Here is an 18,056-nt window from a genome sequence, read left to right as displayed (position 1 = left end):
TTGGATACCAGTGCCAGTGACGTAAACTGAAATACAGTTCGATCGGCCATACTGTCGACGGGCGCTCCCTTGATCCAATGCTCACCACCGTGTCCGCATTTAGCGTGTTGGATGTGAACGCCACGCTGCTGGATTTCGTATTCCATCCAGGGAATAGCGACGTTGCTCGTTTTGCAGCGTGGGTAGAATGCCTTCTCGTAAGCCGATTGTGGTGCTTCTACTGAGTCACCCGAACACATAACTTGGGTGACGCCTTGGGTGCACAGAGTGGCATGACGTTGAAGGTTACATGCTTTGCTGACGGATTAGGAACAATGCCCACAGAAGCAGAGGTTGGAGGCCTTGATATCTTTGATATAGAAGGCGTGCTTTTCGAACATATCAATGGTTATGATATTGGGATACTGGGTAGGTTGTCGAATCAAACTCCAGACAGCTCTATTTCTGGTATCAAATCCCTTGTCATATTTGGCTGGCTTTTATAAACGGATACCCAGTTTAAATCGTTTCTCGATTTCAGCGATCTTATCCAGATTGGTCTTGGGTATGTCCTGAACGTGGATATCGTAGAACGCTGTCTATCTTTGGTGGTGTTACGATCTGCTCGTGTGCCTCGGTGAATGGCAAGACAACGGAATAGACATAGGGTGTCGTTGAAAGTGTCCAGAGCAATGAGTCTCCTCTTACGGCGTAGCCCGTCGGGTAGGGGTCCAGTGCCTAATAGATTATCTCTGCTCAGGATGGCAGTCAACTGGACCTCGATAAACCGTACGAATTCTCACTTGGTGCTGGGGCGGTCTAGGTTGTCCCGGGAGAGGAGGATTTCTTCTTGCTTGGTTGTCCAGGCACGATCTTTTGACATACCAACCATTGTTGGGTTACCTGGTAGATATGTGCGGAAATCCTTTATTTACCCGGTCTCGATATTTCTAAGCTTGTAGGTGTAGAGATACCTAAGGTAGGATGACGTTTGCACGCGGTCTGCCAACTTTCCATCATCCTGTCAGTGAGGGCATCTCCTACCTTACGACGGAATGTGAATATCAGCATACTTCGTCTTTTGATCGTTCCTTCCAGTTCGCTGTTCTGCTGCTCAAATATGGCGGCACTTTCCTTCACGATGCGTGTAGCCAGGGGTTCACGATAAATCTTCCTTCAAATCTCTCGAGAGTGGCTAGACGATACTGAGGATTTTGGAGCTCTTTTACAACCTTCTTGGATCGCAGGGAAGCGTCGATTTTTTTGTAGTTAGGCGCGATATTGCTCTGGGTTTTCCACGACACCACACAGAGCTGAGTAGCGTCTAGTTTGAGTGGCACGTTGTATCTGTTGCACCATCTGTGGTCTCGGGTTTCAGAAATGAACTCTGAAAGCTCTACTTTTCGTAAGCGAGAGTATCCCTTGAGTCCGATGTTCTTGGCCGGCTGCCGCAGGACTTCGTTCGTTGTTAAAACAATTGGGTTAGACCTACTGGGTTTTGGCCTTCAGAGATACGCGCTAAGAGTTCTGCTTTTCGCAGGCGAGAGTATCCCTTGAGTCAGATATTCTTGGCCTGCTCTTGCAGGACTTTCGTTGTTAAGACAACGGGTTTGGGGGTTGGACCCCCGTTCGCATTGAATCGTTGATTCATATACTATAGATTATATTTCTCTAACAGAGCTCAATTTTTTTCTACAGCCGAGACACACAATTCTGTGGCTATATAGTGTAGGAGCTATTTGTCTAATAGGGCGTAATTTTCCTTTATAGAGCACGCCACACAATTCTGTGGCTATATACTGTAGGAGTTATTTGTCTAATAGGGCGCAATGTTTCTCTCTAGTATCTTCCACCGTCTCGGGGCCTAGGGAGGTGCAGACCCGAGGCGGGAGAAAGGAGGAGGCCGACTACTTCCGTTCGTATCGCAATACCAAGAATGGTGTTTTAGGAATATCTACGGCCAAGAGGGCTTATTTTTGCCAAGAAACTCTTACAACACTACTTGTAGCCACATGCATACGTGTTCCCCGACTGTACGGGTGTTGGCCAGGATGGTCTGTGTGTCGTCCTCTAAAGCGCTGTAGACTTCGTCTTGCTCGCGGAACTCGCGGACTTTGCATAGGTATTGCACCGGGTCCTTGCGATCGAGGACCCAAAGAATTCCTGGGTGTAGTCGATACTGTAGAGCTCGTAACCAGAGGCAAACAAACTCTGTTCTATCTGGAGCAATGCCTCTTGGAGTTCTCACATCGATATATCGGAGACATCGATCTTTGCCACGACCACCCGTAGGTTTTGATGCCACCATACAATTTTTTCTATGTTCTGCGAGCGACCGCGTTCGTATACTTTTTGATCTTGGAGAGAGTGCTTTGTATGGTAGAGCCTGCCTCCTTGTCGAGGTGTACCGTGTGTAGGATATGCACTCATTTGTTTCATTTGGTACCCTGGTGTCTCGAAGTGCTGTGCGTATCTTTCCCACGACGTTCTGTGCGCATCCACTCTCGCCAGTCGTGCATCCTCGGACTCGGACCGTGTCCTACTAACTTAGGTACCCGAATACGTACATATCGTCCACAAACACAGGTAACTCTACGAGGGGGCAAAGATGCGTACGCCTTGGTTTCCATTAAGGTATTCGACCTTTGATATGTCGGAGAGAAGAATTTTCTCGTAGGCGCTCTCCACGAGACGATGCTCGGCAAGACCCTTCTTGGCACGAAAACCTATATCGGCGAATATGGATGGGATCGGATTCTTGGACACATTCTGGGGTGCGTCGTTGGACATGGTTGCGAAAGTGTTTTGTTTCTCGCTGTATATAGGTCCACATAGTTTTTATTAGTTGGCAACCTCTTGTGTGGTAGTGTGGTCGGACATTGTTGCGGGGGTGGTTTTCTGTTTCTCTCTACATATAGAGCCACATAGTTTTTCTTTGTTAGGGTTAGTGTTATTACACTTTATGTTATCGCTACATCTCTACTGTTCTACAATTTCAACTTTATTTATATATATCAAAATTGTAAAATAGAAATGCATATTGAAACATGATCGTATCAGTAAATTGTGTTGCATTTTATTGCATAGTTTCATGTGTTTGTAAATCGTACGGACGTAACTGATGTCGCGGTTGACATTTGGAGAGATCAGGCATTTATTTCTTTTTCGTTGCAACAAGTGAGCTCTTCTAAACACTGGAGGTCTTCAATGATTGATTTGCCAGTAAGCAACAAGATAGAAGTATTGTACCGATATCGCCTAACATTTCAGATGGGCCTTCGTAATGTGCTAAACTATATTGGTTTATCAAAGCAATCACGCAACGTATTGGAACTTCCATGTCAAAAGTTGCAAGATCGACAACATCAGTGGGATACTGTTGTATTTGGCGACGTGGAAATCCCCGTTTTATACACTTGCACCGTACATTGTTATCTAGACTATTTGTTATGGCGTACTGAAAGAACGGCGTTGAAGATGGGAATGAGCGAACTTAGTTACATCATGAACGAAAAGTTTTTCGATGCTGACTTTACGTCATTGGCAAAGATTTCAGTAAATTATATTAACTCGCCACACGTGACAGGATCTCAACGTTTACTTCTTCTCTATTCGATTGGACTGGCTACCACTACGCGACAAATGCTCTTACCAGACAAAAAGAAAGGACCAAGACTAAAACTTGAGAATTTTTGTGACTTAGAAAGTTATACGAGCAAAGACATTTTGTCTGAGGCTGTTCCAATTCTAAAGAATCTTACAGTAAACTTCATCAGAGAAATGCGTTATCGTTCGGATTGGATTAGGTTGTTGCCGTCGTTTCTTGTTCTTGATCCTGAACTTGAGTTAGAAGAAGTAGTCAGTTGCAAACTCATAGATCAAAAATTACTTAAAAAGATATGTACGGTCATCGCAACACAACTTGTTCCAATAGTGTCCTCTTCACAATACCGCAAGCTATGCACACTTGTTTGGAAATGCACGTCGTCGTTATCTTGCCTGATTGAAAGTTTGAGTCTGGCAAGTTCTGTTCTCGGAGGTCACCACTTTTGGAACGATGACCAGCACGGTGGACTTAAGGATGTGTTCAAGCAACTTTTTGAAAAAGTCTTGGATTGTTTCTCTTCCATTCAATTATTTTGGAAAAATAGCTCAAAATTTGCAGAAGCGAACTCTTGGATTGTTCCGCTCATTCACGGTCGAATTTTTACTTTGTTGCAAAAGGGATCGACGGACAGTAATGAGTGCCAAGCATTGATATTTTTGCTCAGTCTGCCTAAGCTGTTTTCAGTGTCTGACTTATCCACAGGTCAAAATTCTGTACTAAGGAAAATATTAAGTTGTAACGACAAGCTAATACAAAGAACCGTTTTTGTTGAGGTTATGTCACGTTGCTGTTCTGCTGCGCAAGATGATAAAGTGGACACGTCAGTTTGTGTACTTTCTCAGGAATGGATAGAGCTGTCGTCAAATTGGTCATCTGATAAAGACAAACTCAGTTCATTGCTAAATGCCAGCAACTTGATTCTTGAAAAACCAGCTAATGCAACCGAATTTAAGAAATCTGTAAAGTCTGTCACTCTAGAGAAAGCAGTCCAATTCAAGCCTTTGTCGTTTTTCAAATCTGCAGCTAATGGCACACTGCTGAATGGGAAAGTGGAAGAGATGCTTATCGAAGCTGCTAAAATTTCTATCCCAGACAGCTTGAGCGTACAGCAATTGCAAGAGATAAGCAGACCGCTTCTAGATGTAACATCAGCCACAGTTGAATTTTTCTCGTACAACTTGACTACCAGGTACATGCAACATACTTAGAAGTTATTGCTGCTGTCGTTAATTATCAATTTTTATGTTGTATAGAGTTTCAGGAGAGCTGTTAAATTTGGCAGTGAGTAAACTAAAGGAAGAATTTACGTTGGACAACATCTTAGACACAGAACGTCTTCAATTGCTTGTCGCTGTTCTTAACGCGAATACATGTTCTCGCGTACGAGTTATGCCGTGGCTACAGAAAGCTACCAAAATTGTCGAGAAATGCTACGGAAACATTATATCTGGCGAAGTTTCTGCAAGACAAATTAATCAGCTATTTAGAGAAGAGCGAGCACGAAGTATTTTTACTTTAGCAATTGCTTCTTGCAAAGGTATTAGCAAACGAAAAGTTCAACAAATTCTGGAAAGTACCAATCAAGAAGTAGTAAGAACTGGAGAACTGCTGAACGCCATGCACGACTTTTTAGATGACATTGTGGCAGCATTTGAAGCAGAAAATGTCGATGAATTGAGAGCAGACCTCGAGGTTCTTGAGGAGTATTATAGGAGTAAACCATTTAGAGAGTTTCAAAATTCTTGTTATTGGCGTAAAGTGGAAGTGCTAGACCGTGGCTGCAGCATCTTAGGAATTGTTTTGTCGCGTCAGTACTTTCGCTTTATTCTATCAAGAACATGCAAAGAATGGAAAGAGCCAGATGAATTGAACACTCATATTACGGCAGAAGTACTTGTTGAGCAAATAATACCGTCTTCTATGGAAATATTTCGTGATTCCATTTCTCCATTCTTTTCTGAAGAGAAATTCGTTAGACAAAAGTTTGCAGATAGCGAAGACATTTTGAGTGTGCTTTCCGATCCAAATTGCGACTTTAATAAAGAATTTGTCTCATTTGAAAGTGTTTTGAAAAACAAAATTCCTATGAAAGTGCGGGAATTGTTTTCTACGTATTTGGAGAGTTGCCAAGAAGTGAAAGTTGCTCAACTTCTGCTCCATAGTCTAAGTACGTTTCGTATCGATATGAATCATTTTGTTGTTGATGCTTTTCGCAAGTTTTTGAAGAGTTTTGAAACTCGGAGTCAGATGACAATACATGAGTTTAATGAACATTATCTGTCTTACAAAAAGCATAAACCGACGCTTTCGGCAGATTGCATCAAAATGCTTGAATCATTGGCGGATGCCGTTGAATTGGTTAACTTCTTTCTTGAGCTGCAAGAGAATCAAGAAAATGACTTGAGGAAACTTGTAGATGCGGTGGAAGAGCATTCTGACGGTAGCCTTGTTAATACGTCTACCATAAAATGTCTATTGCAAACGCAAAAGGTTCTCTGTCGTTTTACATCATCAAGTCTCACTGTCGACGATTTCTTTCAAAGATTGAGAGAAGTCTTTTCTAATGTAGAATTAAGTGTTGATGTTGTCAAAAGCATTGACACTTGCAAGGGTTATGCGGTAGCTATTCGACAAATCTACCATAGCTTGAAAGACAGAAGAGAGATGACAAAGCAAATTATTAGAAATGCAGCAAAGGACGGACGGTTTACATTTACGCTAACCGAGTCTGGCAATTGTATGGTTCATTTGCAGTATTCCTTCAAGTCAGACTGTGGACATGAAACTGCTGGTGGATTAAAGAAATCATTGGAAGACATGAGAGACTTGCAATGTCGAGCACACTTGATAGTGAATTCTGAACTAAACAAAGACGATGTCGACGAAGGCGTTAGAGATTCTCAGCTTTGCAAAATTTTTATTGAAGAGGTAGATCTTGTTGAAAGAATAGCTACTCTTCTAACAGAACTCTTTGCCAGCGGACACTTTAACTACGGAGAAAAGGTATTCAATTTTGATGGATTACAGATACTATGCCACAACTTAAAATTATTTCAAACACAGCTTCAAGATTGGCATGCTCTATTGCCTACTGCAAGGCAATCGCATTATTTTTTGAATTACTTCCATTCTGACCAAATCCGAATATTGCACAAATATTTGTTTGGCAAGCGTACGAACGAGTTGATCGGCAGAGCCCAAAACTTGTTGAAGTTTGTTAATTCATCGATAAGTTTACCATTCGTTGCAGAAGAAACGATTCTTTTAGGAGAATCAATACAATCCGATCTAAATAGAATGGGAGAGGTGCTTGACGAGATATGCCGACATTTAAATCCGGTGCAGAGAACTGTGAGTGAAGATATCTATTTTCCGCAAATTGCCAGCGATTGTGTAAGTAGTGGAGAACTTGTAGTTGCTCATGTGACAGAAGAAAAAATGTGCAGAGGAGTTCTTTCTCTCTTTCTTCAAAGTCAAAATCAATATCCTCAGCCACATCAGCTACTATTTTGCCACAGCAGCACGTCATGGGCTCAAGTAGAAAATATACTGTGGAGATGTTTTAGCTCTACAAATAGCTACCTTCAGAAGCAACTATTTTGCGTAGTGAACGCAGACCACTTGTTATCAGATGTGCAACACAAGTTAATTGACTTTCTTTTGCGAGCTCTAGAAAGTCATAACAAACTAGCAGGAATAACTAGATTTTGCAACCGAAATTTTATGTTGGCTATTATTTGTTCTTTGCCAGAGCCTCAACACATTTTAGAAAATCTTCAAAAGTACAGAAGAAATCTAACGGGCTTTTCCATAGACGATTCAAAAAAGTTATTAGCTAGTTCGTGCGATTCTACGTTGGTGGTGACGTCTTTATTGGCGGGACAAGGAAAGACCGAGTCTATTAAGCAAAATGCTTTTAGTTGCAATAAGCTTGTTCGCGTTCTTGCTGTAGAAGGTTCTATCAGTCATGACGAATTAACAAAATCTTTGTATGAATTACAGCTAGATGACTTTCATGCTCTGCACATTGACATTGCCAACGTTGATAGCCCAGAGTTATTAGACAACTGGATATTTGAACTTTTGGTTGTCGGAGGTGTTTCTTCAAAAAATCTATTTTGTCAGTTGCCTCATAACATTGTATACGTAGAAATAGCAAACTTTCTGGCCAATGGGTTGGCAAATCGATTACATTTCTGTCAGTTATTGCCTAGTTGCAAACTCATGTGGGACATGAATGAGTTAAATGTCAGCGCAGATGTCAACAGTTCGACTCAGATTGTTTGCAACTACCTAGATTACTATTCTAAAGGCACACTTGACTCAGTCGATATTTCGTTCCATCCTCAATCGAATTGTGAGTCTCTACCAGCATCAAAATGCCGCAGTCTTCTCAAAAACGTGTTTCCTGAAGGCGATGTTACTTATTACATTGTTCGTACGTTTCTTAACGTATTGGCGCAGCAGCTTGTTCGATTTTCAGCCAGTAGTTTCTTTTCGACAGAAACATTACAAACAACTGTTGGAACTACTGCAGTGCGATCGCAATTATTTGGGTCGTTTTTAGAGGTATCAAAAGAATTTGCTAGAAGATCTGTTGCAATTTCGAGAAAAGGTCAAATGGCGGCTTTTGAAGTTCGAGCTGGAAATATTGATAAACAAGCAGTAGAAAGATTTAGTGGAATGAGACAGTGGGAACAAAGCAATCATCTGGTTGTAACATTTCATGAACGGGATAAAGAAAACGTTAGCGCACTCTACTTGCACAAGGAAGATTTGCTGCCAGAAGTGGAAAACGTTCTAAGAACACAAGGAGGAAAGAATTGGACTCCAGAAGACTTGTCAAATAGAGGGCACAGTGATTTGGTGATAAAGCTAGAAAGAGTTTTTCGAAAATCATTAGCGTCAGGAAAGTATCCGAACTACTCTCTTACTCGAGACAATATGCTAAAAGCTGTCATGATTATGTTACGAATTCAAGCTCACGTTCCGGTCATTATTATGGGAGAAACAGGTTGCGGGAAAACAAGTTTAGTTCATTTTCTTTCAACTGTTGTAGAAGCAAAGCTTTTTGCTAAGAACTTTCATGCAGGGGTTGAAAAGATCGAAATCTGGAAATTTATTAAAAATGTTATCATTCAGGCTAATGAAGACGTAACCCTTCAGGTTTGGGTTCTCCTCGATGAAATCAACACTTGCAATCATCTTGGTCTTCTATCTGATATCATTGTCCACAGAACATGCCAAGGACAGCTACTTCCAACAAACATTGTATTTTTAGCTGCCTGCAATCCATACCGATTTCAGCAGAAATTAGAAGCCACGTCAGGACTAAGTCTTGCTCTGAGAGCAGGTGTCACCACTGGAACATACAAATTAGTCTATCTAGTCAATCCACTTCCAGAATGTATGGTAGACTACGTATGGGATTACGGTGCTCTGACGGCGGACGAAGAACTGCATTACATTAGAAAGATACTTGGTAACCTGGATGGCGACAATGATCTTACTGCTACCCTTATTCAAACATCGCAAGAGTTTGTTCGTCAAAAGTTTGGTAGAAGTGCATGCAGTCTCAGAGATGTGAAACGTTGCAGAGATCTCATTCATTGGTTTATAGAAAACTGTCTTCACTTTGACTTTAGTGTAAGCAGGAAGCGAACCGACATGCCGCGTAAAATCTACTGCACTGTTTTGGGACTTTCAGTCTGCTATTTGTGTCGTCTTGCTTCTACTGCTCTTCGTGATGGTTATCTTGACAATGTATTGCAATATTTTAGAAATTACAAAATGAAGAAAAGTGACTTTCTTGACATTTTAACTAGCGAAGAACAGGCATATCTAAACAAAATGCGGCTTCCGAAAGGAATTGCTGCCAATGGCGCTCTTTTGGAAAACGTATTTGTCTTGACGGTTTGCATATTGAATCGAATGCCTGTCTTTCTCGTTGGCAAGCCGGGGTGTAGCAAGTCTCTTTCAATGCAGATTATTCGCAGTAACTTGCGGGGAGGAGACAGTCCCATCGTTTACTTCAAGAAACTACCACAGGTTATTGTAGTTTCTTATCAAGGATCGGAATCCTCTACGTCAGAAGGAATAAACATGATATTTAAGAAAGCAGAATCTCTTGTTCACACCAACTCGATTCCAGTTGTTCTACTAGATGAAGTTGGTTTAGCTGAGTTATCCAAGTCCAAGCCTTTGAAAGTTTTGCACAGCAGACTCGAAGCACACACGAAAGACGGTCGCATAGATGGAATAAACGAGCAGAAACTGAATGTAGGAGTAGTCGGTATTTCCAACTGGGAACTAGATGCTTCGAAGATGAACCGTGCTATTCAGTTGTCTCGTCCTGAACCTGACTTAGACGATCTCACTAAAACTGGTTTAGAAATTAGTAAAGAATTGACTGGAAAAACTGCTGCAGTTCCTAGGCAATACATTAGTCAACTTGCCACAGGATACGCCGATTACATGAAAAGTCAACAGTTCGTCAACTTCCACGGTCTTCGCGATTACTACTGTTTAGTAAAACAGACCAGCGGGGCTTATGCAAGTCAATCGACCACGAGTGATAGAAGGCTTCGAAAGCTAAAAGCAATTTTTAGAAATTTTGGTGGCTTGGAAACGACATCGAATGTTGATCCTTGTCAAATCATTGGGAAAACTTGTCAGGTCGACTTTCCTGAAATACCAGCTGCACTTGATTTGATCAAAGAGAACTTGGAAGACTTGTCTGCTAGACATCTTCTACTCATTTCAAACGGAGACTCTGCTATTGATCTCTTACAATATACCCTAGAAGGGACAGGCTTTGAACCGGTTGTTATTTACGGAAGCAAGTTTGACTATGACACCGACGAGCAATCGGAACAGTACAATTACAGAATATTGAGCAGAATTATATTATACATGGAAACAGGAAAAACTCTGGTGTTGAAAGATCTAGAAAGCATTTACGGTAGTTTATATGATCTGCTTAATCAAAGCTACACAGAAGTCATGGGGAAAAAGAATTGTCGCATTGCTCACGGACCATATTCTAGTCCTCTTTGTCCTGTTCACGATCATTTTCGTTGCATCGTGTTACAAGATATAGCTGACGTCGCAAAGGCGGATCCACCATTTCTTAATCGGTTTGAAAAGCAGCTTTTGAGGTTTGACGATGTCCTAAACGACCATCAAGTTATTCTCGTCAAGCGAATGCAAGAATATCTTATCATGTCGGTAAACTACAAATACAGTTCTGAATCTAAATCTAGTAAGACGAATTCAACAGAGTTTACTATTCAAGACGCTATTGCTGGCATGCATTGTGATCTACTTCCGTCCTTGGTTTATAAGCTAACCGGAAAAAAATCTCAAATGGAAATTGGATTCTCTTTCGCAACTGATAAAATCATTGTGTATTGTCTAAAATCACTTCTTCGAATTTCTACAATGGATTTCGCTTTGAGACTGAGCATGTCAAAACTAGGCGAAGAACACGGAGAATGGTTAGACGATCTTCAACATGAATATTTTGAAATGCCTCAACTTAGTGGACTAAAAGCTTGCATTAACAATCGCTGTTGTGATCAACCGCTGAGTGCAATTATTATGACATACTCAAACGTCCACACAAACATTGAAGCCATCATTGATCCACTAAAGCCACTAGTTGTTCGTCTAAGTTCCGTAAAGTCAGAAGAGCAGTTTTTAGAATTGATTAGACCATTTTGGAATTCCACGGCCCACGTATTGGCTGTCCAGTGTATTCCTGGCGCAGACAGCAATCATGTGTTGTATGCGAAGTTTGTCCTTGATCAAATGAGAAAAGAAAGACTTCGCATGTCTAACGTACCAAACATCAGCGCAAAGCACATCTGCATTATTATGCACGTTGATAGAAACATTATGGAAAATCTTGATCCTAATAGTACCAACTACGTGGACTCATTCTCTCGGCGCCCTGATAAGTGGCAGTTCAACTTTCTTTGTGGTTGGGATTTGATATTTATTGATCAATTAGAACAACCGAACTTTTGTGCTAAAGCTGCGTTATCTAAGAGTATTCCGGAACTGTATGCTGAAAATTTGGTAGATTCACGCAAGATAGCAAAAGAAAATCTTGGCTGGTGCTTATGGTGCATGAGATGGCCTAAAAACTGTTCTTTCAAGGATGTGCAACAAGTTCAGAACAAAATTTTGTCTTCCGAAATCATGATGAACAAGATTCGCATCTTTGTTTGTAATTATCTGACAACTGAAATTATTTCTAATGACACACAGTGGTTGGTCAAGCTGGCATTTAACAAGCAGCAACTGGCGCTTTACGGAAGTCTTCAAAGAGCAGCCGAAACATACGTCGTGGAACAGTTTCGCAATGCAATGGCAAAGTTTCTGTACGTTGTTTTAAAAGAATGTCTTTTAGATACTCTCCTAAATTGGTTTGATGAAGCAACTCACGACAATGCAGAGTCACACAAGGTTTTTGAAAGGCTACTAGAAAAGATGATCTCTTCGCAAATGAGAAAGCTTCCCAATCCTTCTGGAATCGAGTGTTATAGTTTATCTATGATGCCATTGTGTCTTAAGTTTCCATTTAGTTTCATTCTCTACAAGAAGATGAGAGACAATATTTTTAGTGTCATTGATGATAATGATTCTGATGATACACAAGATCCAACATTTGCTGCAAAGGAAGTCCAAAAGACAGTTTTCTCAGAAGTAGTTGCTGCATACGTAAGACCTGCATGGCAACACTACGAAGATGACTTTTATACAATATGCAGTTATGAACTTGGATTGTCACCCGACTCTTTGCGGTGGGTTTATGGCAAGTTGTTACATTTACCAACTATTGGTACAAAGAGCAAAGTAGCCGACTTGGAGCGTCTGATACAACCAGCAGATCTTCACTGGCTTCTTGAGAATCAAGAAACTACTATTCGAGGATTGACTGCGCTATACAAAGCAAGTCTGGTGCTGAACATAAATGAGTTCAGTGAATGCTCAACAGGAGTTGAAAAAATGGTAGAAATAGTTTGCAAAAACCTTGTGTGTATGGACAAATCTGTTGTCAAATGTGGTTGCTTAGTAAATTGGGACAACTTAGCAAGATATGTCTTGTCTGTAATTTACGAAATGGACGACATTGCTGTTTCCTCTGAAGTCTTGGCTCTGATTATATTGTCAGAATTTGTGTCATCTGTTGCGATTCCGTTTCACGTTGCGAATGATACGGTCTTTATGCTGGCAAATACTGTACAATTAGCTCTGCCCGATGAATTACATTCTACGAATTTTATTCAGCAGCTTCAAATAGTTCTACTAGACAGTGAAGTATATGGAAGAGCATCTGAATCCGATGCCAAGACGGCTGTTGCAGGATTTCTCAATAATGCGTTGTTTCGTCTTCTCGATGACAATAATTACAGAGTTATATTGTTGGCATTGGCAAACTCCTACACTTCTCCTGGAGCTGCTTTACTTTTAAGTCAGTGTATGGAGGTGTACGTTGCTGAGAAAAAACTAGATTTAACCAGTCTTCTAACTAACGACGCTATTAATATTGTAAAGCAGAATTCTTTTTTTCAAGCTCTAGACGATTGCATCAAGTCTACAGCAGTAAAGAATGATGTTTCTAGTACAGAAATTGCTGCACAGCAACCACTGACAACGGGTACTGTTAATGAAGCCAAAACCGTTTATCTCTTGGATGGCTGGTTTTCAGTATTGTGCTGCAGCATATTTGAGAACAAATTTTATAGGTCTTTGGTAGAAAGCATTAATACAGATAAAATGAGTAGCCTGCTGCGACATGCCGGAGGAATAATCGCCAATCCAGCTCCTACCGTTACCTTTGTCAACGCGATTGCTGTCATCCGCGCAATCTTGAGTCGCTGTGGTCATCTCCTTGCTGATGAAATGCAAAATCCGGGTCTATCTCACAAACATTTGATAGAGACTACAAACAAACTTCTTGAGCAATCTGATGAACTGGGCCTTCACGAAGAAATGCGGTATCTAATGCTAAGACCGGCCAGAAGATGCGTTGCCCTCAATAACATAGCTGAAAAATTGTCTGTTGAAAGTAAATACTCGGAATCGTACTCATGGACGCGACAAGTCGACTTGAGAGATGTTCCGTTTGATGAGCCTTGCGGATTCAATCCATTCAGCTATTTGCACAGTTACTGGCATGTCGACGGAGTAATGAAAGCGGCTATCAGACGAGGAGCCCGAGAGGAGTTTAGAAAACTTTTGGTTGAATCCACGAAGTCCGCTGAATTATTTCGTTCTGTTACTGCAAATATCGCTAGCTATTTGACACTTCAAGGTAGCAAGTCACGTTTGAGTAGCGAAGAGAATAGTTTTATCGATTGGCTAACGCAGCCTGACGCTGGCAGCAACATGTTACTCTCAACTGTTGTTCGCTCTCTTTTGTCTCCTTATCCGTTTTCGCCGTTTTATAGCGAACATATAGATGGGCAACAAAATGTTGTTTACAGGACGTCTGTCATGGTACGATTACTAGTTTTACTGTTGCCTAAGCCCGACAGACAGTTGCCTTTCTATACCTATTTGACAGATTTGGTTGCTGCCCAAAAGCAATTTGTGATCACTTGTTATCGAGAAGCGCAAATATCACTTACCAGTAGGCAAGGTTCAGGAGGCATTTCTGACGCTGTTACAGCATTTTGCGTTTGTCAATATAGAACGATGTCTTACAGTAGCGGATTTGCTGCAAGGTGTAGCAAATGTCCATTGCCGTCATGTGGCAAGAAACTACCGAACAATGTATGCGGTGATTGCCCTACTGTGCAGCAAAAAATTGTTAATTACGAAGCTGGCTATTCTAGTGTAATTAGTTGGGATCAGGACAGCTTACAATTTACGAGTCCGGTATCGTTCTTTGTATTGCGGTGTCTACTTCACATGACCGTCATGGTGGGGCTGTCGGCCAAATTTTATGACAGGGAAGCTGCTTCAATCTTTCTATTTAAAAATGGTAATGTTCCGCTTGAAGAAATATTGCGATTCCTAGATAGTACAGTTGAAACGGATTGGCAAACTTTGAGAACAGCTTTAGCAATTACAGACGAAAATCTCGCTCTTCTATTTCATTCGATTTTACAGAAACTTGAAATGTGCAAAATGACTGAGCTCCGCGTCTCGCGATTGACTTCGCCAAAGGCCAGAGCCCGTTGGGAAAAACATTTTGCACAGCTTATTCAGCCGTTACTGAAAAATGTAAAGAGAACGGTAAAAGAGCACCGTCGATCTCTTAACATCTCTGCCCAAAAGTTTCACACTCCTGCACAAGAAGCTGTCGAAGAGTCTTCTGTTCCACTCTTACGGAAATGCGGTAATCTGCGGTGTGGAAAAAATTTTTTCAGACACTGCGCTTCTCCTTCCATTGATGACATGTACGCCACGTTAACCGCAAACGACCGGTTGAAGAAAAAACATGCTTTTCTTTGGCTGGTAATCTGTTCGGCTCCTTACCTAAAACTCATTAAACTGATGAGACCATTGCTAGCTTGGGTTAATGAGGTTTACAAAGTGAGTTCGTTTCAGTTGTCTCGACGAAACGCTATGAAACTTCCACAAAATTTTATTAAAGTGTTTTATGAACATGAGTCAGATCAAGCAAACATTCGCACAAAGTTCGAAGACTTCTGCTCGGCATGGAGAGCAGTAGCAAAGCTAGAACTAATTCCTGTCGAGGGTTTTCCGCTAGATCAAAATCTATCAGAGATCAATCCTGGAAGAGAAATAGGCTACAGCTGTCTGGGAACTTCCGGCAATGGCTGCTATTTGTTTACAATTTTGTCATTCTTAGTTGATATTCAAAATCGTTTTCTATCTGAGGTAGAGACATTACTCGAGACAACCCCCGAGTGCACATCGTTGACATATCTTCGTTGTCACCACACCTCTATTGGACATGTGTTTCCGCGTGTCGCGCTTCAGAAATGCAATCCTTTATCAGCACCCGACATACTCGAATTTGAATGGCCCGAACACCTTCTTTATAGGTCTACCATCTGCTGCGAGTATGGCAAAGGCGACGAAGTAGATTACGACTTCTTTTCCATTGAAAAGAATCTGGTCACAAGTTTGCAACTTACCGGAAAATCGTATTTGTGCTTTGATGGCGACAGCATAGAACCATTTCCTTACGCAGGAGAATTGTGTCGAAATTTTTCTCGAATACTTGCGGAAGTCGAAGAAAAGTCTAGTGAACAAATCGAGCTTTCACAGGAACTTACAGAAACAATAAAACTAACTGTCGATCCCTCAACATACGGAAAAATTCTCGCTTCGCTTGAACTTTTGTTCTGTCATGTAAAAAGAGCTGAAAGCGTTGATAAAAATGATACTCTTCAATATTACTTTCAGTTTTGGTTGAAAGATCATACTCCTCAGGCATTGCTTGTCAATGAGCAAACCAAGAAACAGGTTTGCGTAAAGCACGTTATTAACGTTTATCTGCTAATCGAAGAGCTGCAAGCAGACAACGTTCTCTCTTCTCTACCGACTGAGTTCACAAAACCACTTCAAGATTCTAGCAAAGTACAAATCAGAAAACTTGGTAATTACAAGTCTGCCTTCCTAAGTGCTCTTCGACGGTTTATGTTTCGAAATTTAATGGAACCCGATGGGTCGATTGAGCCGACGGAACCACTGCTACAATACTTTCATCAACTAGAATGGGCGAAATCGTTTAAGGAAGTGAGTACTGTAAAGTCTCTTTTCTCAGATGACATTTTACTTGAGAACGCACTCGATCTATATCGGCTGCTGAAACAACTCATCGAGGTATACTTCAGTGGTTGTAATGTTTAGAAATATGTTACGTTTCATGTGCTTTACAGGACGAACGATCAAGTACAACTGCGAGACTATCACGCGACCATCGACGAAAGAGAGACAAGACATCACGTGGCAAACTCTTCTAGTATACTCTATGTGTTTCTTTATGTTGCTGTTGTTTTTGCTGACAGTTTGCATGTTGCTGCTGCACTAGTAGGTTTGCTTTTTAATAGTTGCCTGTGATCATTAATCTTTGCGTAGGCATGGCGTTGGAAAGCATTTTAGGCTAGTTAGTTATATGGTGCTATTGTCGCATTATTTGCTCTTGCGTTGTTCATGAGAAGGTACGCAATCAATAGTCTATTAGATGATGCGTTTGCATCATTCTTTTTGTCTTTATCATCTCTTTCCGTTACAACGGTACTATACATGCGCGGTACGTATTCGACTGTCCATCTAAAACGTACCTTGTTATTATTATCATTAAAATAGGAGTTGTAGTCTAAAACGTTTTGCTGATCGCACGTGATTCGACTTTACCTATAGGGTTTTTAATGGCATACCAGTTTGTACTATTTGTTTTCCAGTATCTTAAACATTATACATTTATGTAAGTATTTCTTAACAATATGTTGCCATTACAACTAATTATTTATCACGTTATTACGTAATATTACTTCACTCTCTAAAAAACATTTCGGCATCAATAAAATATTGTATTTAGAGTATGCAAGATCTTTCTCTAATACATTCTAAGTGTATTAGAAAGTATAGGCTGGTTAAACCGTTTTGCAGATGTGTATTCAAGCTTTCGCGAATGAAGAAAGTTTTGTGTCTCATTTCAAATGTAGCTAACTAAATTCCTAAAAGCAAACTAGAGCTGCCCATAGGCAAGTTAGTAGTTTAAAGACTACCGGTTCTGGCGCATCCTCAGTACAGCTACTAGGAAGCCAATACTGTTTATATGTGTACTACGCGTTTCTGGCGCACTTTTCTCCCTGCGTTAGTATATCCTTGCGTTGGAGTTGGTTCTACCCATCTATTTCACTTCTCCACCGACTGTCTCCCGTTCTTGAGTCTAAAGTATGTGTATATCTTGTCTATCTAGTATCTTACCTCGAGGGCTCGCTCCCCACTCGGCGCCCGAGACGCAAACACCTATTAGACACATGTGCTCGATGGTATATACAGTCTATATCTATGGAAATCATTTGTCTAATAGGGCGCACATCTGTAATACGGTCAAAAGTGGTCAGATCCGGTCAAAACTGGATATATCCGGTCAAACCCGGTCATGGGAATTCCTGGGTAATTTTTAGGAAATCCCACGTGCCCATCACGTGCACGGGTCAACTATAAAAGCAGTGCACCACGCAGATAGCGTTATTCTGTCCTTGGTGATAGAAATGTGCGCTCTAAGCATGTTTTTGTGATATTCTCTGTCAAGGCCGCTAACAAATTGTACACAAATAATATAACCTATATGTAAGCAAGTTTGTGTGGCAGTCTCTTAACTGTCAAGACATTGCGTCTTTTTAGACAAATAACTATTCTCTAATATACCACTGGGATGAATCGTGCTATTTCAAAGTTGGCAAGTTTGTTTCACCAAGGACATACATTCTTGGAAACGTATATGAATGCTATCCTCTTCACAAAGGAAACGAGA

At 41.0% G+C, this 18,056-nt stretch overlaps 2 protein-coding genes across 2 annotated transcripts; both read left to right on the top strand.

The window, feature by feature from the left end:
• The first annotated feature begins 272 nt into the window (after positions 1–272).
• On the top strand, positions 273–9,552 carry LOC134196195 (E3 ubiquitin-protein ligase RNF213-like). Its single transcript, XM_062665271.1, has 6 exons — positions 273–408; positions 2,657–2,770; positions 2,847–2,869; positions 3,067–4,775; positions 4,840–9,467; positions 9,542–9,552. The coding sequence occupies exons 1-6, from the start codon at positions 273–275 to the stop codon at positions 9,550–9,552; spliced, it is 6,621 nt and encodes a 2,206-aa protein (XP_062521255.1).
• LOC134196430 (E3 ubiquitin-protein ligase RNF213-like) lies at positions 9,530–16,739 on the top strand. Its single transcript, XM_062665546.1, has 2 exons — positions 9,530–16,393; positions 16,450–16,739. Exons 1-2 carry the CDS (start codon positions 9,566–9,568, stop codon positions 16,531–16,533), a joined length of 6,912 nt encoding a protein of 2,303 aa, XP_062521530.1. The 5' UTR covers positions 9,530–9,565; the 3' UTR covers positions 16,534–16,739.
• The last annotated feature ends 1,317 nt before the right edge of the window (positions 16,740–18,056 follow it).

The sequence above is a fragment of the Corticium candelabrum genome, chromosome 21, assembly GCF_963422355.1.
Source record: "Corticium candelabrum chromosome 21, ooCorCand1.1, whole genome shotgun sequence".
Classification (NCBI taxonomy): domain Eukaryota; kingdom Metazoa; phylum Porifera; class Homoscleromorpha; order Homosclerophorida; family Plakinidae; genus Corticium; species Corticium candelabrum.
Note: the sequence above shows the minus strand (reverse complement) of the source record. Positions and strands in the feature narration are given on the sequence as shown.